This window comes from Pantherophis guttatus, chromosome 4 (assembly GCF_059756535.1).
Source record: "Pantherophis guttatus breed Tessera chromosome 4, ASM5975653v1, whole genome shotgun sequence".
Taxonomy (NCBI): domain Eukaryota; kingdom Metazoa; phylum Chordata; class Lepidosauria; order Squamata; family Colubridae; genus Pantherophis; species Pantherophis guttatus.
Window position 1 is genome coordinate 35,708,036 of NC_142066.1, and position 27,078 is coordinate 35,735,113.

The following is a 27,078-nucleotide window of genomic DNA, read 5'->3' on the forward strand; positions in this document are numbered from 1 at the left end:
ATGGAGGAGAAGATGGAGGAGAAGTCTACAGACACCAGTGGAGCCATGGGAACTGGAGGAGCCTGTGGAGACAGCTCCAGGATCCTCAGTTTCCCCTTGGCAGTCACGCAGGTGCACGAGGCAGTGGCGGAGGTTGAACACCAGCTAGATGCCCAGTCCAAGGAGCATGTGCCCTTGCCATCAGCTCAGGAGCTCCATCAGTGGGGTGATGGCTCAGGAGGCAGCCCCGGATTCCCAACACACCAGGAACCAGTGAAATGGCCGATGGACCAGGAATAACTCAGGTGTTCCAGTCTTTCTGGAATCAAGGAGCCGCTCCTCAGGAATAGAAATGCGTCAATCATACACCTCTACAAGAGGAAAGGGAATCGACAAGTCTGGGATAATCATAGAAGAATATCACTGCTTTCCATTGCAGGTAAGATCCAACTGATCCACCAAGGCTGCCAGACATCTGAGGACAGAAGAACTATCATAGCAAAGAGAAGCAAACACTCAGTGAACACAAAGGCAAAGCTGCAAATGCTGCAACAATGGTGCCCACATATGTCTGCCCAACGTGTGGCAGAACATTTCATGCCCATGTAGGCCTTACCAGCCACCTGCGGACACATCGTGGTCAGCCCACAACCTGTTAGATGTCAAAGTCCTATTCAAACACAATGGATGAACATCATCATCAATATAGAAAAAAATACAAAATACAAAGACATGTTGGGAATGGTAGAAGTAAAGGTGAACAGTGGCAAGGTGGATTGATTCAGTTAACCTAGTAGTCGGAAACGGCCCAAAATAAAATATCCCAGGATATATTTCTACATGCTGGAAGCCAGATCAATTCTGTTATGTGAAAGTATAACTATAATCAATGTATGTTAAACCTAGTGCATAAACTGATTAGATTCTATTGTTATTTCCCAGGTAGTCAAGGCAAGTTAGGCCTCTACTTGGTGTAGAGTTTGTCTCCCAGTTGATGTCAGGGTAGTTAAAATTCCTCATTACTATTGTAGTTCTTTCTTATATACAGTGGAACTCGACCTCCTCTTTTATTTGGTCTATTTCTTTTAAATAATATAAATCCCTCTAGCTGTATGTTCCATTTGGAGTTTCATCCCACCAAGTTTTCATAACGGCAACAATATCATATCTGCCCTCATTTGCTTCAATTTCTAATTCAAAGAAATTCAATCCTTTATTGTCACCGCACAACATATGTACAATGAGATTGTTCAGTTCACCCTGTTTATTCTTCATACTCTCTGCATAGTTACAAAGGAAAGAAATGACAAATCTTACAAAACAATAAAAAAATAGAATGGCAGGGAGCAGCTTTGTAGATCCCTGTATTTGGTGAAATATTGTATATACCGCAGAAAACAGTAAGGCTCCTTAACCCAAATTTTACATTTCTCCACTTATTTAGCCTTGCTTGCTTAAATGCAAAATAAATCCCTATTTAGTTTGAAATGTGTGCTATGTGTAAAAATGATTCTACTTTCCTTTGCAGATCAGTTAAAGATAGAAAGCGGTAAGTATGCTGAAGATTCTCACTACTTAAGTAACCAATTAATATACAAAATACACGGGAACAAAATGTATTTAACTGAAGTTTGAAAAAGAATAAAATTATTCAAAACTTAAAACAACTTTACGATACTGAGCATTACCGGTCAGTGAAGGTAGCATTGCCAAACTGGAGTTGTAAACACATTTGGTTTTCTTCTTTCGTGATTCATATTCATGGGACATAAGGGGATGGAGCTAAAATAATGAAGGAGCAACAGATTCTCTGGCAGTGGAATTCTGGGAAGTGACTTGGAGTTCCGAAGGTTGAGAAACAGTGGAATAGTTCATAATTTAGCTACATGATTTATCTTTATCCTTCTTTATTTAACAAATCCTTTTGATTCTCCTAATGGACAAATTGCCATTTCAACTCATGAAGTTTTGATTTTCAGGTTAAATATTGCAAAACACAAGAAAGAGTAAGCAAACACAATTCAAAGGTTAAAAAAAGGGAAAAGAAAGGAAAATGCTGAGGAAAAATATGCAATTTAATTAAGCTCTAAAGACAGATTATTTTACTCCAGAGAAATTTGGGACAGAGTGTTTTTAAGGCACTCACTTTCAAAGAACTGAAGGTAATCCAAATTAGACATGGAAATGAATTTTCTTAACAAATTATGCTTTCCTTGAGGTCAATCAGAATAGAGCTGGAAGGGACATTGGAGGTCTTCTAGTCCAGCCCACTGCTCAAGCAGGAGGCCCTATACCCGTGATGACGTACCTATGGCATGCATGCCACAGGTGGCACGCAGAGCCATATTACTGGGCACTCCAGCTCAGCTCTGGGGTGCATGTACGCACCGGCCAGCTGATTTTTGGGCATTCTGTGCCCACCAGAAGTAGGGAAACAGGCTGTTTCCTGCCTCTGGAGGGCCTGGGAGTTGGTGGGGAAGGCCCATTTTTCTTTCTGACCTGGCTCAAGATCCTCTCTATTTATCTGGGAAGGGCGAAAACAGCCTTTCCCACTCCCTTGGAGGCCCTACAGAGGCTGAAAGGGGCCATTTCCCAACTCCCAGTGGGACAGGAAGTGACATTTTGTGCTGTCCCCATCCTCCAGAGACTCCTAGAGAGGCCCCTAGAGACTCCTAGAGAAGATCTGGAACCAGGTAAGAAAGAAAAATGGGCCTACCAGGCCATCATGTGCCAGGAGTGGGGGGGAGAAAGGGGGAGGTTGCGCACGCATGCACTTGGGCACGTGCCCGTGTGACCCTCCCCTGCCCCCCCTCTCCTGGCACGCGATGGCAAAAAGGTTAGCCATCACTGCCCTATACCACTTCAGACAAATGACTCTCCACTCTCTTCTTAAAACCTCCAGTGATGAAGCACCCACAACTTCTGAAGGCAAACAGCCCACTAGTTAATTGTCCTCAATGTTATGGAATGTCTCCTTAATTCCAGGTTGCTTCTTCCCTTGATTAGTTTCCATCCATTATTCTGATTGGGTTTATTCATAGAAAAACCTGAAGGAATCTCATTTTGTTTTCAGATCACTCAAGGGAACAAATTGGTAAGTCCTATAAGAATGAAAAAGCATCTTCAATTTGATTCTCTACATAAACCAGTTCTTTTTTTAAAAAAATATTTTATTGCGTTTGTACACGAATATAAAATAACATTTCCATTAATATCGGATGTGCAGTGTTTATACATATATACAAAATATATACCTGGTGTCACTTAGGCTACTTTTTCCTTTTATTTAACACACCCTTTTCTCTTTCTTTCATTTTATCATTCATCCATTCATACCACCTTCCCCACACAGTATTATATTCTGAATTCTCATCATCGTTTATTTCATGGGTTAGTTTACTCATCTCTGCGCACTCCAGTATTTTGCTAATTATAAGTTCTTCTGGTGGCAGAGCTTTCTCTTTCCAATATTGTGCGTAGGCCAGTCTAGCAGCTGTGATTATATGTAAACCAGTTCTTATGTTGGGAATAGTAGAAGTGAAGAGGGCAACCAGCGGCATGGTAGATTGATTCGGTTAACCTAGTAGTCGGAAACTGATCAAAATAAAATATCCCAGGATATATTTCTACATGCTGGAAGCCAGATCAATTCTGTTATGTGAAAGTATGACTATAATCAATGTATGTTAAACCTAGTGCATAATTTGATTAGATGTCTATTGTTATTTCCCAGATTGTCAAGGCAAGTTAGGCCTCTACTTGGTGTAGAGTTTGTCTCCCAGTTGATGTCAGGGTAGTTAAAATCCCCCATTACTATTGTGACGTGCTTCCTACATACCTTAGTTAGTTGACTAGAAAAAAGTTCATCTATTTGCTCTGTTTGGTTAGGTGGCCTATAGTATACACCTATGGCAATATCATTCCCTCCCCTTTAATATTGACCCAAATGCATTCAAGATAATTTTTGTCATTGTTGTGCTCTCTTTCTGTAGAGATGTAGTTCTTTCTTATATACAGTGGAACTCGACTTTCTCTTTTATTTAGTCTATTTCTTTTAAATAATTTAAATTCCTCTAGCTGTATGTACCATTTGTGGGTTTCATCCCACCAAGTTTTCATAACGGCAACAATATCATATCTGCCTCATTTGCTTCAATTTCTAATTCAAAGAAATTCAATCCTTTATTGTCACCGCACAATATATGTACAATCAGATTGTTCAGTTCACCCTGTTTATTCCTCATACTCTTTGCATAGTTATAAAGGAAAGAAATGACAAATCTTACAAAACAATAAAAAAATAGAATGGCAGGGAGCAGCTTTGTGGATCCCTGTATTTGGTGAAATATTGTATATACCGCAGAAAACAGTAAGGCTCCTTAACCCAAGTTTTACATTTCTCCACTCATTTAGCCTTGCTTGCTTAAATGCAAAATAAATCCCTATTTAGTTTGAAATGTGTGCTATGTGTAAAAATGATTCTACTTTCCTTTGCAGATCAGTTAAAGATAGAAAGCGGTAAGTATGCTGAAGATTCTCACTATTTAAGTAACCAATTAATATACAAAATACACGGGAACAAAATGTATTTAATTGAAGTTTGAAAAAGAATAAAATTATTCAAATCTTAAAACAACTTTACAATACCGAGCATTACCACTCAGTGAAGGTAGCATTGCCAACTGGAGTTGTAAGCACATTTGGTTTTCTTCTTTCGCGATCCATATTCATGGGACATAAGGGGATGGAGCTAAGATAACGAAGGAGCAACAGATTCTCTGGCAGTGGAATTCTGGGAAGTGACTTGGAGTTTCAAAGGTTGAGAAACAGTGGAATAGTTCATAATTTAGTGGCATGATTTATCTTTATCCTTCTTTATTTAACGAATCCTTTTGATTCTCATAATGGACAAATTGCCATTTCAACTCATGAAGTTTTGATTTTCAGGTTAAATATTGCAAAACACAAGAAAGAGTAAGCAAACGCAATTCAAGGGTTAAAATAAGAGAAAAGAAAGGAAAATGCTGAGGAAAAATGTGCAATTTAATTAAGGGCTTAAGACAGATTATTTTACTCTAGTGAAATTTGGGACAGAGTTGCTTTTAAGGCAATCACTTTCAAAGAACTGAAGGTAATCCAAATTAGACATGGAGATGAATTTTCTTAACAAATTATGCTTTCCTTGAGGTCAATCGGAATAGAGCTGGAAGGGACATTGGAAGTTTTCTAGTTCAGCCCCCTGCTCAAGCAGGAGGCCCTATACCCATAATGACGAACCTATGGCATGCATGCCACCGGTGGCACACAGAGCCATATTAGTGGGCACTCCAGCTCAGCTCTGGGGTGCATGCACGCACCGGCCAGCTGATTTTTGGGCATTCTGTGCCCACCAGAAGTAGGGAAACAGGCTGTTTCCTGCCTCTGAGGGCCTGGGAGTTGGTGGGGAAGGCCCATTTTTCTTTCTGACCTGGCTCAAGATCCTCTCTATTTATCTGGGTAGGGTGAAAACAGTCTTTCCCACTCCCTTGGAGGCCCTACAGAGGCTGAAAGGGGCCATTTCCCAACTCCCAGTGGGACAGGAAGTGACATTTTGTGCTGTCCCCATCCTCCAGAGACTCCTAGAGAGGCTCCTAGAGACTCCTAGAGAAGATCTAGAACCAGGTAAGAAAGAAAAACGGGCCTACCAGGCCATCATGTGCCAGGAGTGGGGGGGAGAAAGGGGGAGGTTGCGCACGCATGCACTTGGGCACGTGCCCGTGTGACCCTCCCCTGCCCCCCCTCTCCTGGCACGCGATGGCAAAAAGGTTAGCCATCACTGCCCTATACCACTTCAGACAAATGACTCTCCACTCTCTTCTTAAAACCTCCAGTGATGAAGCACCCACAACTTCTGAAGGCAAACAGCCCACTAGTTAATTGTCCTCAATGTTATGGAATGTCTCCTTAATTCCAGGTTGCTTCTTCCCTTGATTAGTTTCCATCCATTATTCTGATTGGGTTTATTCATAGAAAAACCTGAAGGAATCTCATTTTATTTTCAGATCACTCAAGGGAACAAATTGGTAAGTCCTATAAGAATGAAAAAGCATCTTCAATTTGATTCTCTACATAAACCAGTTCTTTTTTTAAAAAAATATTTTATTGCGTTTGTACACGAATATAAAATAACATTTCCATTAATATCGGATGTGCAGTGTTTATACATATATACAAAATATATACCTGGTGTCACTTAGGCTACTTTTTCCTTTTATTTAACACACCCTTTTCTCTTTCTTTCATTTTATCATTCATCCATTCATACCACCTTCCCCACACAGTATTATATTCTGAATTCTCATCATCGTTTATTTCATGGGTTAGTTTACTCATCTCTGCGCACTCCAGTATTTTGCTAATTATAAGTTCTTCTGGTGGCAGAGCTTTCTCTTTCCAATATTGTGCGTAGGCCAGTCTAGCAGCTGTGATTATATGTAAACCAGTTCTTATGTTGGGAATAGTAGAAGTGAAGAGGGCAACCAGCGGCATGGTAGATTGATTCGGTTAACCTAGTAGTCGGAAACTGATCAAAATAAAATATCCCAGGATATATTTCTACATGCTGGAAGCCAGATCAATTCTGTTATGTGAAAGTATGACTATAATCAATGTATGTTAAACCTAGTGCATAATTTGATTAGATGTCTATTGTTATTTCCCAGATTGTCAAGGCAAGTTAGGCCTCTACTTGGTGTAGAGTTTGTCTCCCAGTTGATGTCAGGGTAGTTAAAATCCCCCATTACTATTGTGACGTGCTTCCTACATACCTTAGTTAGTTGACTAGAAAAAAGTTCATCTATTTGCTCTGTTTGGTTAGGTGGCCTATAGTATACACCTATGGCAATATCATTCCCTCCCCTTTAATATTGACCCAAATGCATTCAAGATAATTTTTGTCATTGTTGTGCTCTCTTTCTGTAGAGATGTAGTTCTTTCTTATATACAGTGGAACTCGACTTTCTCTTTTATTTAGTCTATTTCTTTTAAATAATTTAAATTCCTCTAGCTGTATGTACCATTTGTGGGTTTCATCCCACCAAGTTTTCATAACGGCAACAATATCATATCTGCCTCATTTGCTTCAATTTCTAATTCAAAGAAATTCAATCCTTTATTGTCACCGCACAATATATGTACAATCAGATTGTTCAGTTCACCCTGTTTATTCCTCATACTCTTTGCATAGTTATAAAGGAAAGAAATGACAAATCTTACAAAACAATAAAAAAATAGAATGGCAGGGAGCAGCTTTGTGGATCCCTGTATTTGGTGAAATATTGTATATACCGCAGAAAACAGTAAGGCTCCTTAACCCAAATTTTACATTTCTCCACTTATTTAGCCTTGCTTGCTTAAATGCAAAATAAATCCCTATTTAGTTTGAAATGTGTGCTATGTGTAAAAATGATTCTACTTTCCTTTGCAGATCAGTTAAAGATAGAAAGCGGTAAGTATGCTGAAGATTCTCACTACTTAAGTAACCAATTAATATACAAAATACACGGGAACAAAATGTATTTAACTGAAGTTTGAAAAAGAATAAAATTATTCAAAACTTAAAACAACTTTACGATACTGAGCATTACCGGTCAGTGAAGGTAGCATTGCCAAACTGGAGTTGTAAACACATTTGGTTTTCTTCTTTCGTGATTCATATTCATGGGACATAAGGGGATGGAGCTAAAATAATGAAGGAGCAACAGATTCTCTGGCAGTGGAATTCTGGGAAGTGACTTGGAGTTCCGAAGGTTGAGAAACAGTGGAATAGTTCATAATTTAGCTACATGATTTATCTTTATCCTTCTTTATTTAACAAATCCTTTTGATTCTCCTAATGGACAAATTGCCATTTCAACTCATGAAGTTTTGATTTTCAGGTTAAATATTGCAAAACACAAGAAAGAGTAAGCAAACACAATTCAAAGGTTAAAAAAAGGGAAAAGAAAGGAAAATGCTGAGGAAAAATATGCAATTTAATTAAGCTCTAAAGACAGATTATTTTACTCCAGAGAAATTTGGGACAGAGTGTTTTTAAGGCACTCACTTTCAAAGAACTGAAGGTAATCCAAATTAGACATGGAAATGAATTTTCTTAACAAATTATGCTTTCCTTGAGGTCAATCAGAATAGAGCTGGAAGGGACATTGGAGGTCTTCTAGTCCAGCCCACTGCTCAAGCAGGAGGCCCTATACCCGTGATGACGTACCTATGGCATGCATGCCACAGGTGGCACGCAGAGCCATATTACTGGGCACTCCAGCTCAGCTCTGGGGTGCATGTACGCACCGGCCAGCTGATTTTTGGGCATTCTGTGCCCACCAGAAGTAGGGAAACAGGCTGTTTCCTGCCTCTGGAGGGCCTGGGAGTTGGTGGGGAAGGCCCATTTTTCTTTCTGACCTGGCTCAAGATCCTCTCTATTTATCTGGGAAGGGCGAAAACAGCCTTTCCCACTCCCTTGGAGGCCCTACAGAGGCTGAAAGGGGCCATTTCCCAACTCCCAGTGGGACAGGAAGTGACATTTTGTGCTGTCCCCATCCTCCAGAGACTCCTAGAGAGGCCCCTAGAGACTCCTAGAGAAGATCTGGAACCAGGTAAGAAAGAAAAATGGGCCTACCAGGCCATCATGTGCCAGGAGTGGGGGGGAGAAAGGGGGAGGTTGCGCACGCATGCACTTGGGCACGTGCCCGTGTGACCCTCCCCTGCCCCCCCTCTCCTGGCACGCGATGGCAAAAAGGTTAGCCATCACTGCCCTATACCACTTCAGACAAATGACTCTCCACTCTCTTCTTAAAACCTCCAGTGATGAAGCACCCACAACTTCTGAAGGCAAACAGCCCACTAGTTAATTGTCCTCAATGTTATGGAATGTCTCCTTAATTCCAGGTTGCTTCTTCCCTTGATTAGTTTCCATCCATTATTCTGATTGGGTTTATTCATAGAAAAACCTGAAGGAATCTCATTTTGTTTTCAGATCACTCAAGGGAACAAATTGGTAAGTCCTATAAGAATGAAAAAGCATCTTCAATTTGATTCTCTACATAAACCAGTTCTTTTTTTAAAAAAATATTTTATTGCGTTTGTACACGAATATAAAATAACATTTCCATTAATATCGGATGTGCAGTGTTTATACATATATACAAAATATATACCTGGTGTCACTTAGGCTACTTTTTCCTTTTATTTAACACACCCTTTTCTCTTTCTTTCATTTTATCATTCATCCATTCATACCACCTTCCCCACACAGTATTATATTCTGAATTCTCATCATCGTTTATTTCATGGGTTAGTTTACTCATCTCTGCGCACTCCAGTATTTTGCTAATTATAAGTTCTTCTGGTGGCAGAGCTTTCTCTTTCCAATATTGTGCGTAGGCCAGTCTAGCAGCTGTGATTATATGTAAACCAGTTCTTATGTTGGGAATAGTAGAAGTGAAGAGGGCAACCAGCGGCATGGTAGATTGATTCGGTTAACCTAGTAGTCGGAAACTGATCAAAATAAAATATCCCAGGATATATTTCTACATGCTGGAAGCCAGATCAATTCTGTTATGTGAAAGTATGACTATAATCAATGTATGTTAAACCTAGTGCATAATTTGATTAGATGTCTATTGTTATTTCCCAGATTGTCAAGGCAAGTTAGGCCTCTACTTGGTGTAGAGTTTGTCTCCCAGTTGATGTCAGGGTAGTTAAAATCCCCCATTACTATTGTGACGTGCTTCCTACATACCTTAGTTAGTTGACTAGAAAAAAGTTCATCTATTTGCTCTGTTTGGTTAGGTGGCCTATAGTATACACCTATGGCAATATCATTCCCTCCCCTTTAATATTGACCCAAATGCATTCAAGATAATTTTTGTCATTGTTGTGCTCTCTTTCTGTAGAGATGTAGTTCTTTCTTATATACAGTGGAACTCGACTTTCTCTTTTATTTAGTCTATTTCTTTTAAATAATTTAAATTCCTCTAGCTGTATGTACCATTTGTGGGTTTCATCCCACCAAGTTTTCATAACGGCAACAATATCATATCTGCCTCATTTGCTTCAATTTCTAATTCAAAGAAATTCAATCCTTTATTGTCACCGCACAATATATGTACAATCAGATTGTTCAGTTCACCCTGTTTATTCCTCATACTCTTTGCATAGTTATAAAGGAAAGAAATGACAAATCTTACAAAACAATAAAAAAATAGAATGGCAGGGAGCAGCTTTGTGGATCCCTGTATTTGGTGAAATATTGTATATACCGCAGAAAACAGTAAGGCTCCTTAACCCAAGTTTTACATTTCTCCACTCATTTAGCCTTGCTTGCTTAAATGCAAAATAAATCCCTATTTAGTTTGAAATGTGTGCTATGTGTAAAAATGATTCTACTTTCCTTTGCAGATCAGTTAAAGATAGAAAGCGGTAAGTATGCTGAAGATTCTCACTATTTAAGTAACCAATTAATATACAAAATACACGGGAACAAAATGTATTTAATTGAAGTTTGAAAAAGAATAAAATTATTCAAATCTTAAAACAACTTTACAATACCGAGCATTACCACTCAGTGAAGGTAGCATTGCCAACTGGAGTTGTAAGCACATTTGGTTTTCTTCTTTCGCGATCCATATTCATGGGACATAAGGGGATGGAGCTAAGATAACGAAGGAGCAACAGATTCTCTGGCAGTGGAATTCTGGGAAGTGACTTGGAGTTTCAAAGGTTGAGAAACAGTGGAATAGTTCATAATTTAGTGGCATGATTTATCTTTATCCTTCTTTATTTAACGAATCCTTTTGATTCTCATAATGGACAAATTGCCATTTCAACTCATGAAGTTTTGATTTTCAGGTTAAATATTGCAAAACACAAGAAAGAGTAAGCAAACGCAATTCAAGGGTTAAAATAAGAGAAAAGAAAGGAAAATGCTGAGGAAAAATGTGCAATTTAATTAAGGGCTTAAGACAGATTATTTTACTCTAGTGAAATTTGGGACAGAGTTGCTTTTAAGGCAATCACTTTCAAAGAACTGAAGGTAATCCAAATTAGACATGGAGATGAATTTTCTTAACAAATTATGCTTTCCTTGAGGTCAATCGGAATAGAGCTGGAAGGGACATTGGAAGTTTTCTAGTTCAGCCCCCTGCTCAAGCAGGAGGCCCTATACCCATAATGACGAACCTATGGCATGCATGCCACCGGTGGCACACAGAGCCATATTAGTGGGCACTCCAGCTCAGCTCTGGGGTGCATGCACGCACCGGCCAGCTGATTTTTGGGCATTCTGTGCCCACCAGAAGTAGGGAAACAGGCTGTTTCCTGCCTCTGAGGGCCTGGGAGTTGGTGGGGAAGGCCCATTTTTCTTTCTGACCTGGCTCAAGATCCTCTCTATTTATCTGGGTAGGGTGAAAACAGTCTTTCCCACTCCCTTGGAGGCCCTACAGAGGCTGAAAGGGGCCATTTCCCAACTCCCAGTGGGACAGGAAGTGACATTTTGTGCTGTCCCCATCCTCCAGAGACTCCTAGAGAGGCTCCTAGAGACTCCTAGAGAAGATCTAGAACCAGGTAAGAAAGAAAAACGGGCCTACCAGGCCATCATGTGCCAGGAGTGGGGGGGAGAAAGGGGGAGGTTGCGCACGCATGCACTTGGGCACGTGCCCGTGTGACCCTCCCCTGCCCCCCCTCTCCTGGCACGCGATGGCAAAAAGGTTAGCCATCACTGCCCTATACCACTTCAGACAAATGACTCTCCACTCTCTTCTTAAAACCTCCAGTGATGAAGCACCCACAACTTCTGAAGGCAAACAGCCCACTAGTTAATTGTCCTCAATGTTATGGAATGTCTCCTTAATTCCAGGTTGCTTCTTCCCTTGATTAGTTTCCATCCATTATTCTGATTGGGTTTATTCATAGAAAAACCTGAAGGAATCTCATTTTATTTTCAGATCACTCAAGGGAACAAATTGGTAAGTCCTATAAGAATGAAAAAGCATCTTCAATTTGATTCTCTACATAAACCAGTTCTTTTTTTAAAAAAATATTTTATTGCGTTTGTACACGAATATAAAATAACATTTCCATTAATATCGGATGTGCAGTGTTTATACATATATACAAAATATATACCTGGTGTCACTTAGGCTACTTTTTCCTTTTATTTAACACACCCTTTTCTCTTTCTTTCATTTTATCATTCATCCATTCATACCACCTTCCCCACACAGTATTATATTCTGAATTCTCATCATCGTTTATTTCATGGGTTAGTTTACTCATCTCTGCGCACTCCAGTATTTTGCTAATTATAAGTTCTTCTGGTGGCAGAGCTTTCTCTTTCCAATATTGTGCGTAGGCCAGTCTAGCAGCTGTGATTATATGTAAACCAGTTCTTATGTTGGGAATAGTAGAAGTGAAGAGGGCAACCAGCGGCATGGTAGATTGATTCGGTTAACCTAGTAGTCAGAAACTGATCAAAATAAAATATCCCAGGATATATTTCTACATGCTGGAAGCCAGATCAATTCTGTTATGTGAAAGTATGACTATAATCAATGTATGTTAAACCTAGTGCATAATTTGATTAGATGTCTATTGTTATTTCCCAGATTGTCAAGGCAAGTTAGGCCTCTACTTGGTGTAGAGTTTGTCTCCCAGTTGATGTCAGGGTAGTTAAAATCCCCCATTACTATTGTGACGTGCTTCCTACATACCTTAGTTAGTTGACTAGAAAAAAGTTCATCTATTTGCTCTGTTTGGTTAGGTGGCCTATAGTATACACCTATGGCAATATCATTCCCTCCCCTTTAATATTGACCCAAATGCATTCAAGATAATTTTTGTCATTGTTGTGCTCTCTTTCTGTAGAGATGTAGTTCTTTCTTATATACAGTGGAACTCGACTTTCTCTTTTATTTAGTCTATTTCTTTTAAATAATTTAAATTCCTCTAGCTGTATGTACCATTTGTGGGTTTCATCCCACCAAGTTTTCATAACGGCAACAATATCATATCTGCCTCATTTGCTTCAATTTCTAATTCAAAGAAATTCAATCCTTTATTGTCACCGCACAATATATGTACAATCAGATTGTTCAGTTCACCCTGTTTATTCCTCATACTCTTTGCATAGTTATAAAGGAAAGAAATGACAAATCTTACAAAACAATAAAAAAATAGAATGGCAGGGAGCAGCTTTGTGGATCCCTGTATTTGGTGAAATATTGTATATACCGCAGAAAACAGTAAGGCTCCTTAACCCAAGTTTTACATTTCTCCACTCATTTAGCCTTGCTTGCTTAAATGCAAAATAAATCCCTATTTAGTTTGAAATGTGTGCTATGTGTAAAAATGATTCTACTTTCCTTTGCAGATCAGTTAAAGATAGAAAGCGGTAAGTATGCTGAAGATTCTCACTATTTAAGTAACCAATTAATATACAAAATACACGGGAACAAAATGTATTTAATTGAAGTTTGAAAAAGAATAAAATTATTCAAATCTTAAAACAACTTTACAATACCGAGCATTACCACTCAGTGAAGGTAGCATTGCCAACTGGAGTTGTAAGCACATTTGGTTTTCTTCTTTCGTGATTCATATTCATGGGACATAAGGGGATGGAGCTAAGATAACGAAGGAGCAACAGATTCTCTGGCAGTGGAATTCTGGGAAGTGACTTGGAGTTTCAAAGGTTGAGAAACAGTGGAATAGTTCATAATTTAGTGGCATGATTTATCTTTATCCTTCTTTATTTAACGAATCCTTTTGATTCTCCTAATGGACAAATTGCCATTTCAACTCATGAAGTTTTGATTTTCAGTTTAATATTGCAAAACACAAGAAAGAGTAAGCAAACGCAATTCAAGGGTTAAAATAAGAGAAAAGAAAGGAAAATGCTGAGGAAAAATGTGCAATTTAATTAAGGGCTTAAGACAGATTATTTTACTCTAGTGAAATTTGGGACAGAGTTGCTTTTAAGGCAATCACTTTCAAAGAACTGAAGGTAATCCAAATTAGACATGGAGATGAATTTTCTTAACAAATTATGCTTTCCTTGAGGTCAATCGGAATAGAGCTGGAAGGGACATTGGAAGTTTTCTAGTTCAGCCCCCTGCTCAAGCAGGAGGCCCTATACCCATAATGACGAACCTATGGCATGCATGCCACCGGTGGCACACAGAGCCATATTAGTGGGCACTCCAGCTCAGCTCTGGGGTGCATGCACGCACCGGCCAGCTGATTTTTGGGCATTCTGTGCCCACCAGAAGTAGGGAAACAGGCTGTTTCCTGCCTCTGAGGGCCTGGGAGTTGGTGGGGAAGGCCCATTTTTCTTTCTGACCTGGCTCAAGATCCTCTCTATTTATCTGGGAAGGGTGAAAACAGTCTTTCCCACTCCCTTGGAGGCCCTACAGAGGCTGAAAGGGGCCATTTCCCAACTCCCAGTGGGACAGGAAGTGACATTTTGTGCTGTCCCCATCCTCCAGAGACTCCTAGAGAGGCTCCTAGAGACTCCTAGAGAAGATCTAGAACCAGGTAAGAAAGAAAAACGGGCCTACCAGGCCATCATGTGCCAGGAGTGGGGGGGAGAAAGGGGGAGGTTGCGCACGCATGCACTTGGGCACGTGCCCGTGTGACCCTCCCCTGCCCCCCCTCTCCTGGCACGCGATGGCAAAAAGGTTAGCCATCACTGCCCTATACCACTTCAGACAAATGACTCTCCACTCTCTTCTTAAAACCTCCAGTGATGAAGCACCCACAACTTCTGAAGGCAAACAGCCCACTAGTTAATTGTCCTCAATGTTATGGAATGTCTCCTTAATTCCAGGTTGCTTCTTCCCTTGATTAGTTTCCATCCATTATTCTGATTGGGTTTATTCATAGAAAAACCTGAAGGAATCTCATTTTGTTTTCAGATCACTCAAGGGAACAAATTGGTAAGTCCTATAAGAATAAAAAAGCATCTTCAATTTGATTCTCTACATAAACCAGTTCTTTTTTTAAAAAAATATTTTATTGCGTTTGTACACGAATATAAAATAACATTTCCATTAATATCGGATGTGCAGTGTTTATACATATATACAAAATATATACCTGGTGTCACTTAGGCTACTTTTTCCTTTTATTTAACACACCCTTTTCTCTTTCTTTCATTTTATCATTCATCCATTCATACCACCTTCCCCACACAGTATTATATTCTGAATTATCATCATCGTTTATTTCATGGGTTAGTTTACTCATCTCTGCGCACTCCAGTATTTTGCTAATTATAAGTTCTTCTGGTGGCAGAGCTTTCTCTTTCCAATATTGTGCGTAGGCCAGTCTAGCAGCTGTGATTATATGTAAACCAGTTCTTATGTTGGGAATGGTAGAAGTGAAGAGAGCAACCAGCAGCATGGTAGATTGATTCGGTTAACCTAGTAGTCGGAAACTGATCAAAATAAAATATGCCAGGATATATTTCTACATACTGGAAGCCAGATCAGTTCCATTATGTGAAAGTATGTCTATAATCAATGTATGTTAAACCTAGTATATAGTTTGATCAGACATCAATTGTTATGCCCCAGGTGGTCAAGGCAAGGCAGGCCTCTAGAGAGTTATTTATTTCTTTTAACCAATGCTCCAGCCAATGGTCATCCAACAACCAGTAAAACTCCACCCTCATCTTACCCTAAAGATAGCCATTCTCAATCCCCCAAACAACAGGCCCTATAGTGCCCATAAAGTCGGAGCACGTTTATAGGGCATGCTCAAGGGTTCCAAGTTGAAAGTACTAAGCAGGTTCCTGGCACAACTCTAGGGCAGTCCTCAGGCAAGAAAAAAGTCCTAGAGAAGAAGCAGTTCCATAGCTCCAGTAAAGCAAAGGCCAAATGTGACACTGACAATAAGCAACTTATCTTCCTCTGTGTCCAGGCCTGTAGGCAGCTCTCCATCTGGTTGACAATCTTCCCCAATGCCTAAGGGGTTTAGGACAGCATCATCCTCAGCCCTGGTGTGCCTTGCTTTCAGATAGCCCCTAACTCCTCCTCCTCCTCCTCTGAACTGGCCTCTGAGCTTTTCTTTCTGCTGTGTGATCTTAAGAAAAAGAAATTGGATTGAAAATGACATTTTACAAAGGGAAAGTTAGACTTCTGGTTGAAGACCTATGCACAGATGTAGATTTTAGGAATGTAAAAATGTGGGAGGATTTAAATCAGTTCATCAGTAAGCTGTTTAGGAATGATAAATCTTACAAGGATTTCTGTGTACAATGAATATAATCCAAATTCAAAATGTAATTCAAATCGCTACAAAGTTATGCTTTTTCTTGAGGTGATTATTTTGATAATTGTAGATTTCTCTGTTTTTGTTTTTAGATCACTTAAGGGAAGAAAATGGTAAGTCCAGTAAAAGTTATTGGCACCTTCAATTTGGATTCACTAAATTAACTATTTCTTTGCAGAAGGCTCTTACTTTGGCATAGGTAGACAAAATCCATGTATTTGTTTGTGAAATTTCTAAGCACTAGAAAGTGACTTGATGTCACTATTGGATCACTCAATACAGAAATAGATCTATGATTAAATTAAATGTTAATATTTCTGTGCACAGATTGCCACCCTTTACCCTTACCCTGTCTAAGGATAAACTGCAGAAACCTTCAGCATGGAAGCATGAGCATCTTTAATTTGGTTCTCTACATAAACCAGTTCTTATGTTGGGAATGGTAGAAGTAAAGAGGGTGACCAGCGGCAATGTGCATTGATTCAGTTAACCTAGTCATCGGAAACTGCCCAAAATATAATATGCCAAGGGATATTTCTATATATTCCGACTTCTAGCTTTGCTCACTGATGATATAAAGAGGCACATCTGTCATGTTATGTAAACATATTCTCTTTTGTATTCATGAGTTTTCCTTTTTTTAAAAATAAAGTTTATTTTCATTTTTAAAAATACAATACTTTACATATATACATACAAGGTTATTGCAACTAACGTACACAAATCTGCACCTATACCACTAATACAATCCATTTCATTTCCCTCTCTTTTCTTTCTCCGGCATGCTGAAGTGTGGAAATGGTTGTGGGACATAGTACCACCAATGGTGGACGTGCCCCAAAGCAGGCAAATATTGGTCCAAGGTTTGGAACTGGATAGTGGAAATTACAGGATATAATATAGAGCTGAAACCAGAGATTTTTTTATTAGGAATGAAACCAGACAAAATAACTAAGGAAAAATGGTATTTGATCCTCCACATCACTATTGCAGCTAGCATACTATATGCACAAGAATGGAAAAATGAATTAATACCCACAGAAAATAAATTGATTTGGAAAATTAAAGAATGCGTAGAGGCAGACTGGTTAATGAAATTACTTAGGAACCAAAAAGATTCTGATTATTACAAATGTTGGAATTTATGGTATAATTGGGCGAAAGAAAAGTATTCATGAGTTTTCCATGCCTCTTGAATTGTTTTTCCCTTTGGGATTTTCATTTATGGAATCTTTGCTTGGCTTTGTCTGAGTTTGTTAAAATCATGTTTTGAAGACATTGGTTGGATTATGTTCTATTTGTTTTGTTTGCATTGTATTGAATTCCAATATGATGTGTCCATTCTCACCCAAAGTTCTGGCAATTTCAACCTCCTTGAGTCTTCGGAGAAAGGCGGCATACAAGTTGAACAAATAATAATAAGTCCTTCTATGACTTTTTCTCTATAAGTGGGAATCAGTCCAACGCACTGCATAATCTTCCTTCTCCTATATTGCCCATCTCTATTCAGTCTTGGTAAGCTTTTTGGAGGTTTATGTGCATTGTTGTAGCAAGCCTTAGGCATTTTTTTGCAATAAGACAATCACCCACAGCCACATCACTTACGTCCACCTGAATCACAACTGCAACAGCTGGGTCAAGATGCTTCAGAACGGGCTATGCTGCAAATAGACGTTTGAGTTTTTCAAATATCACTTGGCACTCCATGGTCCACTTAAGCGGATAACTTGGCTTTGGCTTGCCCTCACCCTTAGTTTTTAAGTGGTTGGTGATCGGCACTGCAATCTTTGCAAATGAGGGGATAAGCTACCTGTAGAAATTGGAAAGCCTAGGAAGCTGTGCAACTGCTTCCTACTGCGGGAAGAGGCCCCTCTACTGCCTTTAGCTTTTCTGGATCCATTTCCACTCCTTGATTTGATATGCAGTAGCCCAGGTAATTGATTTTCTTTTGGTGAAATGCAGATTTAGAAAATTTTGTGTACAGCTCGGTGTCTCAGAGCCTTTTTGGACTGTCTAACCAATTTCACATATTCCTCCATAGTTTCAGTATATATTAATATGTTGTTGAAATACACCAACATCCTTTGTACAAATAATCATTGAGCACCTCATTGATCTGTTGCATTAATACCACTGGGGGCTCTTGGAGCCCTTCTCACTAAACACATCTTGTAGATTCCAATACTCCTTCCCAATTCTGGACTTGCTTCTGTGTTGCTAACCCCAGCCAACTTTCTTTATTGGCTTTCCTACCCCTGGGCTTTGGAATCTTTTCATCTTTCTTGATCTCTTTAGGCTGAATCTTTAAAACCCCTCTCCTCCAGTTCAGATAAGGTTTCAATTTCTGGAGCCAAAATAGTCCAAATAGGAAGGCCTCTCCAACCCCAGTGCCACTATGAAACTCAGAATTTCTTTGTGCTTTTCCATTCTCATCTCCAGTGGCTTGGAGAATGGGCTTATACAATGAGCCACACCCCTACCTACAGTCCTATCTTTATATGAAAATGATATGGGTACCCTCATCGATTTGAGTCTCAGCCCCAGCTTTTTGACAACGTCAGAACTAACCATGTATCTAGTTCAATAAAGCCAACATCCTCCTCTGAGTCCCTGAGGTGGGAACAACTAGTTCCACTGGAACAGTTATGGGGATCACATGTTGATTTACCAAGGGGTCATTATCATAGTCACTTCCACTCTCACCCAAGCTGGTCAGAGCTCCTAGTCCCTCAGATCCAAGAGAGACAAACTCTACAACCACCAAGTCTTTCAGCATTGTCTCCTGGATTCTCTGCCTTCTTCCCCAGAGTTGTCATGGCTTTGAGGTTGGGCTTTGTGGGTCTGCAGTTTGCAGTTCTGTGCCTCTCCTTCCTGGACTTGACTTCAGTCTAGGTCTGAGGTCACTTTTTGTTGACCTTGAGGTTTCTTTACATGCAGGAAGGAAGGATCCATAGCCCTCACACTGTTGGCCCCAGGCAAAGTCAATCTCCACCTCTTCTGCCAATACATACCAGTGTTGTAGGGTGCATGGGGCCTCACGTGAAATAAAGTTGTGGTAGACATCATCATTGAGGCCATCTTTGAAGCAGTCAATCAGGATGTCTTCAGGCCATATGGTTAACTGTCATACCAACTCTTGGAACTTCTGGGTATACACGTCCAACTGCCCTTGGGTGAGGGTCTTCTGCCCGTGGGTCCTTGTCTTGTCTTGGGGTGACCTGGGAAGCCTGGGTAGTTGTCTGCAAGAGAGTTTCCTGGGTTCTTTGGCTCTCCTTTGCCTTCTTTATCAGGAACAGGACCTGGTTCAGCACAGCATCCTCTGGGCTTTTATCAGAAATGAGTCTTCCTTTTTCCCTATGCCTAGTGACCATCTGGGTCTGACAGTTTCTTGCTGAGGTCCAGCTTCTCTTACCATTTTGATGTAGGAGGTGGTCTGGGGGGGAGCTGGCCATATTTCTGGTTTCCTCCAGCTCATTCCTGTAGCTGGACATTAGATGCTGATCTCCACAGTAGACTGCTGTCTCTGGGTTGACCATTAAAGCAGATCTTGCATAAAGTCAGGGTTGCGTCTCTTCAATCCCTAGGAAAGAAAAACCCTTGGTCCCATGGATTTAGAGAACAGGTACTTTTACTAGGAAAGAACTGAATACAGCAGAAGTCAGGCAAGATCTGGACCAAAACTGCACGAAGTATCAAATTGAAACAAATCATAGGGCCCACTCCCTTGTGACTAGGCAACCAAATTTCAATAATTGGTCAGAATATGTTTTGGAAAAGTCTCTGAGTTAGGCACATTATCTCTGCCTTCTGCATTCTGAAGCCAGATGAAATGGCCTTGAAGAGATAAGCAAAGTCCGAGTTGGCTATTGCAAAGCTTCATGAAAATTTTCCACCTGTATGCCTCCCCTCTCAAAGGCTTCCCCTTTCCCCCCATTGATTTGGCTGACAGGAAGCAAGTGAAGATGGAGGCTGACATTGCAGCCTCCGCCAAAAAAGTTAATACAACTCTTGGTTGTATAAAAAGAGGCATCGAATCAAAATCATCTGAAGTATTAGCAACACTTCATAAATCCTTAATAAGACCATACCTGGAATACTTCATCCAGTTTTGGTCACCACATTACAAAAAAGATGTTGAAACTTTGGAAAAAAATGCAAAGAGAAACAACTAAGATGATTAAGGGCCTGGAGACAAAAATGGATGAAGAATGGTTGCAGGGATTGGGAATGGTCAGTCTAGAGAAAATAAGGACTAGGGTTGACATTAAAGCAGTATTCCAGTATTTGAGGGGCTGCCATAAAGAAGAGGGAGTCAGCTTATTTTCCAAAGCTCCAGAATGCAAGACAAGAAACAATGGATCGAAATTAATCAAGGATAGAAGCAGCTGGAATTTTAAAGAAAACTTTCTTTCTTTCTTTCTTTTTATAAATTTTATTTCTTTAAAAAAGTACAAACAAAAGATTTATTGACAAACAGATCATGGTAAGAGCATTACACAATACATAACATTCAATCTAAATAAACAGATAAGAAATAAAGTCTAGTCTAGCATTGTTCTCTTTTTATTCTTTTATCTAACCATACATACAATAGGTCCCAGCATTGGAAATATGCAGTCTTTTTGATCTCTTAAAATTTTAGTTAGCCTATCAGCTTCTGCACATTCCATGATTTTCTAATAGTATGGACAATTAACCACTGGAACAGCTTGCCTTCAGTAGTTGTAGGTGCTTCATCACTGGATGTTTTTAAGAAAAGACTGGACAGCCAGCTATCAGAAATGGTATAGGGTCTCATGTTTGAGCAGAGGGTTGGACTAGAAGGCCTCCAAGGCCCTTCCAGCTGTATTCTGATTTAAGCTTCTCCTCTAGTTTCCTCTTCTACCTTTCGGATGTCAAAGTTATCAGCAAGGGTTGGTTAGGAATTTGTTCTATCTCCCACTTGCTGCAGAGTTTGTCTCCCAGTTGATATCAGGGTAGTTAAAGGTGCCCATTACTTTTGTTATAAGTTTTCTACATACATTTGTTAATTGATTATGAAAAAAATCACCTGTTTCTTCTGCTTGGTTGGATGGGCTGCAGTATATATGCCTATAACAATATCATTCTTTTTTCCTTTTATATTGACCCATATGGATTTTAGGAGGGTTTCGTTTCTTGTTTTTGTGCATTTCTGTAGAGATGTAATGATCTTTTATATTCTTTGTTTCCTCATTGGATGTTGATCTTTTGTTGGAAGTATAGATGAAAACACACTTGTGCTCCTAATTCTTTAACTCCCGCCCCCAGATGTTTGTAATCTCTTGTTATTGTTTTTAGATTCATTGCTGTGGTACTCATCCCCACATGTAGGAAAAGAAAGAATGAACAGCAGCAAGCTGGATCAATTCAGTTAACCTATTAATCAGAAAGGAAAATATCCCATGTGATATTTTTACTTATTTTGACTTCCAGCTTACTTTCCCCAGTGATTTAAGGAAGCCACAACTGTAATGTTATGTCTGTAATCAACTTATGCTAAACCTAGTACATGGTTTGATGAGACATCAACATCCTCAATACTCAATAATCAACTCAATACCAACCACTACTGACCTTAAATGCAAGCAACTTTACTCAAGAAGCCTCATAAATAAAATACCTGAATTCCTCCTCTTACTAAATACAGCTATATTTGACATTATATCCCTCCCTGACTCCATTACCATAGTAAGACACTATCATGTTTACCAGTCTGATCATGAAATCCGAGGAGGAGGTGGAATTGCTATCTTCTATTAAAAGTCCTTAAATCTAAAAAATATTCAAGTTACACAGGAACTCACTCTTCCTGAGACCATCATCTGCGAGCTATCCTTAAATATCACATTTCACTTCTTACAGAGCCCCTGATTATGACATCGAACATGCAAATAAGTTAATTTCACTACTAATGTGGGCAGCCTTCTGCCCACACCCTCTTATCTTTCTTGGTGACCTCAATCTACCTCTTATTAATTGGACCCTAAACAAATGTACAACTAAACCCATACATGCAACCCTGTACAATACCGTTACTAATCTTGGACTGGATCAACTAGTAACGAACAACACTAGACTCAACAACTGCCTTGATCTCATCTTCTGCAACAGTTTAAACTCAATTTATGGACAACAAATAAAAGAACCCTTTTTCAACAGTGACCAAAGCATGACTGACTTTTGTCTCAACATATGTCCTCACAAAAATCATCATAATGATGGGATCCCCAATTATAACTTTAAAAAAGACAACTATGATCTCATAAACACCGACCTCTTGATTGGCAAATTCTATTCACTGGCTGCAATACTGCCGAAGACCATTACAATATTTCTTTGCTCAAAGTCAAAAGAGTCATTAAACCAGGCCTCAGTCAGTCCACCATTATATTAAAAGACCTTTCCTTTCTATCCAATATCTCTTGCCCATTTTAATGCTTCAATTCTTATTCATTTTTTGGGTTGCCTCCCATACTTCTCTCTTGGATCTTTGTCTCTAGCGACCTCTACATCTTTACTATTCAGTCTATATATTTCTCCCATCTCTCCCATCTTATACTGCCAGGCCTCTAGAGTGTCTGCCCAAGCTTCTCTCTCTCCTGTCTCCCTTTCAAAAGTATCATCATGCTTATCCCAATCCATTTTTAAATCTCTTAAAATACTTTTCCTTGTTTTATTTCATCAGTCATTTTTATCTTTATTGTCTTCTCCTTTTTGTCTTCTTGCTTTATTTGCTGATTTGTCTGTTCTATTTTTTCCTCCATTCTTTCTGTTGTCTCCTCCCTTTCCTGGACATAGTGATCTTTATTCATTGTCCCTTGTTGAATGTTTTCTATTTTCCCATCTGTGCCATGCATTAGGTTCTTTATCTCCCTACTGTTCTTTGTCATAATGTCCTTAATATTTGAAACATCAACATCATTCCAAAAATCCACCCATTTCCCCCTGATGAAGTATTTCTCTTAAGAGGATGATTATCAGAAAAGAATTATATTTCTCTATACTTAGCTTTTTCTATTCTTTTATTCACAGAATTCCTGTGGCAAGTTACCTATTCCTGCAAAGGTGAGAATAATCGAGTAAAATTTAGTAAGGGGAGATAAAAATGGTGAACAGTGAAGGAAAAGTGAAGAAAGAAAACAAAGGCATATGAGAGAGGAAGAAGTGGGAAGCATGAAGAATTCATGGAACACACAGAGAAAAAGACAAGAAAAGATAGAAAATAAGGCTGATGAGAGATGTATTTATGTTTGCATTCTAAAAAAATGAGCCAAAAAAATAATAATTCTGCATAAAATAGCAACAGAATGTGAAGCATTGATTAGTAATAATCACTGATATTATTATTCTTTACTCTTCTTTTGCTAACATCATAATTGTCATTCCTCCTGCCTGAAGGAAGAAGAAGGATTTAGTTCTCATCATAATTAATTAAGAATACATAACTAATAGGTCCATCTACATGAACCAATCCAGTCCTCATTTATGGTAATCCTGTTTCATCGTACATCTTGTGGAAGCAAATTCTTTTTATCTGTGCTGAATTTTGCAAGCAATATCTGGATTTTATTTTCATAAACAAATGTTCAAATATGCCTCCCAAATAGCCATTTAGATTAAGCATCATTTTCACATAGAAAAAAATCTCCGTAGATTTTCAGTCAGTGTGAAAGTTTGGAAAAATAGTTTAACTATTTTTTGAAAGAATTTGGATCACTGAGGTTCATCATTTGATTCTCAGGACATAAACATGTCAATTTTACTGATAAAAATGACTAAAAAGTTAGTGCTAATTAGGATAACATAATATCTGCAATAACAATTTTTGCTTTAAAAAATACAATGCTATATCCATGTAATCAATCAGAAAAAAATAAAATAATTCGAAAGGTATAAGAAGGCTGGAGACTTGAATATTGATCAGCACACTTTGTGTATGAAATATGAAATAAATAAAATGAAACGATTCATGGATATCTATATTAAATAAATTATAAAGACATATCACCTATTATAGTAACGTACTACAGTGTTCTGCTACACACACATAAAATCTCAAACATGAAGTGTACTTTGGTTCTAAGTTAGTCATAGTTTCTGTTAGGGCAGTGTAGTTTTTTTCAAAATCATTCATAAAAGTTGCTTCATAGCATACAAGCTCACATAGTATCTCTCTGCTACTTTTTGAGGCAGCTGCATCCCTAAAGTAACTTTCCAATTTATATCTAAAGTAATACAGTCCACATTGTCCATCATAGACACCTCCATTTTCAAAAATTGATGGAAAATTTGCAAGACTGTCTACAAATCTTAATTAAGAAATTTTCTTTTCTTTGCAGTTGATCTTACCTTGGACCCCAAAACAGCTAATCCAAGACTGGAAGTGTCTAAAGACAGGAAAAGTGTGAAAGATACTGGAAATATTCATCATGTTTCTATGACTAAAGATAGATTTGAATTCCATCCATTTGTCTTGGCAGAACAAGGATTTTCTGAAGGAAGCTATTACTGGGAAGTGGAGGTTGGCCAGAAAAATATGTGGGATGTAGGTGTTGCATCTGAATCTGCTCTTAGAACAGGGAAGATCACTTTGTCACCCCAGAATGGCTACTGGGTCATAGGGCGTGATAATAGAAAAAATTACTGGGTTCGGACAGACCCCTCGACACACCTGAATATACCACATAAACTACCAAGGATAGGGATATTCTTAAATTTGAAAAGCCAGGAAATTTCTTTTTATGATGCTCAGAGAAAGCATAAACTATATACCTTTCTCCATGTTGCTTCTGGGAAATTTTATCCCTTCTTCTCAACAGGCCCTTTAACAGGAGAAGAATGTGATAATGGGGAACTGATAATCCCACCATTGTTTGGAGAAAAAGAGGTAGTGAAAGAAAAATAAATAAATGTCTCTCTAGTGAACACAATCTGGAATATATATTACTACACAACCTGTAGTAATTTCATTTAAATTTTAACTCATACATAAAGTATTAAAATGTGATAATAAATATAGATTGTGTGATAGGCTATATTCTTTTCTGATACATTAATGTATCAAGTTTGGTTTATCTAATGCATGGGTCCTCAAACTACAGCCCGTGGGCCGCATGAGGCCCGCTGAACCAATTAATCCAGCCGGCAGAGCACCACGAGTTTGCCCCACCCACATCACCCCACCCAAGTGCAGGACTTGCCTTCGGGAGACCTGCAGGCTGGAACCAAAAGGTAAGCTCAACAATTTTAGCCAGCAGAATGCTTGTGGAGGGGAGGAGGTGTTTTGAAGAGGCAAAAAACCAGGCAAAAATGGCCCATTTTTGCCCCCAAAATGAGCCATTTTTGCCTGGTTTTAGTCTGCAGAATGCTTGTGGAGATGGGGGGGTGGGTTGGTGGGTTAGAAGAGGCAAAAAAACCAGGCAAAAATGGCCTGTTTTTGCCCCCAAAACGAGCCATTTTGCCTGGTTTTACCTTGCAGTATGCTTCTGGAGGTGGGGGGAGTGAAAGGAGGCAAAACCAGGCAAAAATGGCTCATTTTTGGCCAAAAAACAAGCCATTTTTGCCTGGTTTTAGCCTGCAGAATGCTTGTGGGGGTGGGGGGTGAAAAGGCAAAAAACCAGGCAAAAACAGCCCATTTTTCACCTTTACCGCCTCCACAAGATAGATAGAGAGAGAGAGGCAGAAAGAGAGAGGGAGGGAGGGAGGGAAGGAAAGAGAGAGAAAGAGAAAGAAAGAGAGAGAGAGAAATAGAGAGAGAGAAAGAAAAAGAAAGAGAGAAAGAATGAAAGAGAGAATGAGGGGGAGAGAGAGAGAAAGAGAGAGGGAAAGAGAAGGAGAGAGAGACAGAAAGAGATAGAGGGAGAGAGACAAAGAAAGAGAGGGAGAGAGAGAAAGAGAGGGGGGAGAGAGAGAAAGAAAGAGAAAGAGTATGAAAGAGAGAAAGAGGAAGAGAGAGGGGGACAGAGAGAAAGAGAGGGAGAGGGAGAGAGAGAAAGAGAGTGAGAGAGACAGAAAGAGAGAGGAAGAGGGGGAGAGAAAGAGAGGGAGAGAGAGAGGAAGAGAGAGGAAGAGGAAGAAAGAGAGAAAGAGAGGCGAGAGAGAGAGGAGAGAGAAGGAGAGAGAGGAGAGAGAGAAAGGAAGAGGGAGAGAGAGATAGACAGAGAAAGAGAGAGAAAGGGAGAGAGAGAGACAAAGAGAAAGAGAGAGAGAGAAAGAGAGAGAGAGACAAAGAGATAGAGAGAGACAGAGAGAGATTTCTCAAGCTCCTTGGGGCTGAGAAGAATTGCAGCAAAATTGAGTTTCCTGAAGTGGAACACTAGACTCCTAAACAACTGAAAAAAAGATCTAGTAAAAAGAAAAGGCAAACAAAAGAGCAACATGCAAACAAAAGCAAATAAAACACCTCCAGGAGCAAAACAAATTAAAGTTTAATTTGTGTGCATTGTTCAATGGACTGCTAAATTGGCCATGCCCACCCAGTCATATGACCTAGCCATGCCCATTTAGTCACATGACCATTTAGCCACACCCTCCCAGCCGACCTGGCCCCCCAACAGTTTGAGGGACCATGAATTGGCCCCCTGTTTAAAAAGTTTGAGGACCCCTGATCTAATGCAAAAGTATGTTCGGTTTTTATTTCAGTTAGTAGTGAATTACAGTGTTACAAAGTACAATTTTGATACTGGGATATTGAGTTAGAACAATTAAATAATAGAACAAAATTACTACTATATCAATGCTGACTTTGTATAACTTTTTCCATCTCCTAAAAATGTT

The 27,078-nt window shown here is 39.2% G+C and overlaps 1 protein-coding gene across 1 annotated transcript; it reads left to right on the plus strand.

Moving 5' to 3' along the window:
* LOC148114000 (E3 ubiquitin-protein ligase TRIM39-like) lies at positions 1-25,314 on the plus strand. The gene is made up of 10 exons (XM_087893606.1): positions 1-205; positions 1,508-1,528; positions 4,477-4,497; positions 7,445-7,465; positions 10,414-10,434; positions 13,382-13,402; positions 14,925-14,945; positions 16,374-16,394; positions 23,335-23,367; positions 24,642-25,314. Exons 1-10 carry the CDS (start codon positions 1-3, stop codon positions 25,205-25,207), a joined length of 951 nt encoding a protein of 316 aa, XP_087749732.1. The 3' UTR covers positions 25,208-25,314.
* The last annotated feature ends 1,764 nt before the right edge of the window (positions 25,315-27,078 follow it).

Coding starts and splice junctions, on each gene's coding strand:
- LOC148114000 (XM_087893606.1), top strand. CDS start 1: ATGGAGGAGAAGATGGAGGAGAAGTCTACAGACACCAGTGGAGCCATG. Junction 13,403..14,924: donor TCAGTTAAAGATAGAAAGCG/GTAAGTATGCTG, acceptor TTTTGTTTTCAG/ATCACTCAAGGGAACAAATT. Junction 14,946..16,373: donor TCACTCAAGGGAACAAATTG/GTAAGTCCTATA, acceptor TTTTGTTTTTAG/ATCACTTAAGGGAAGAAAAT.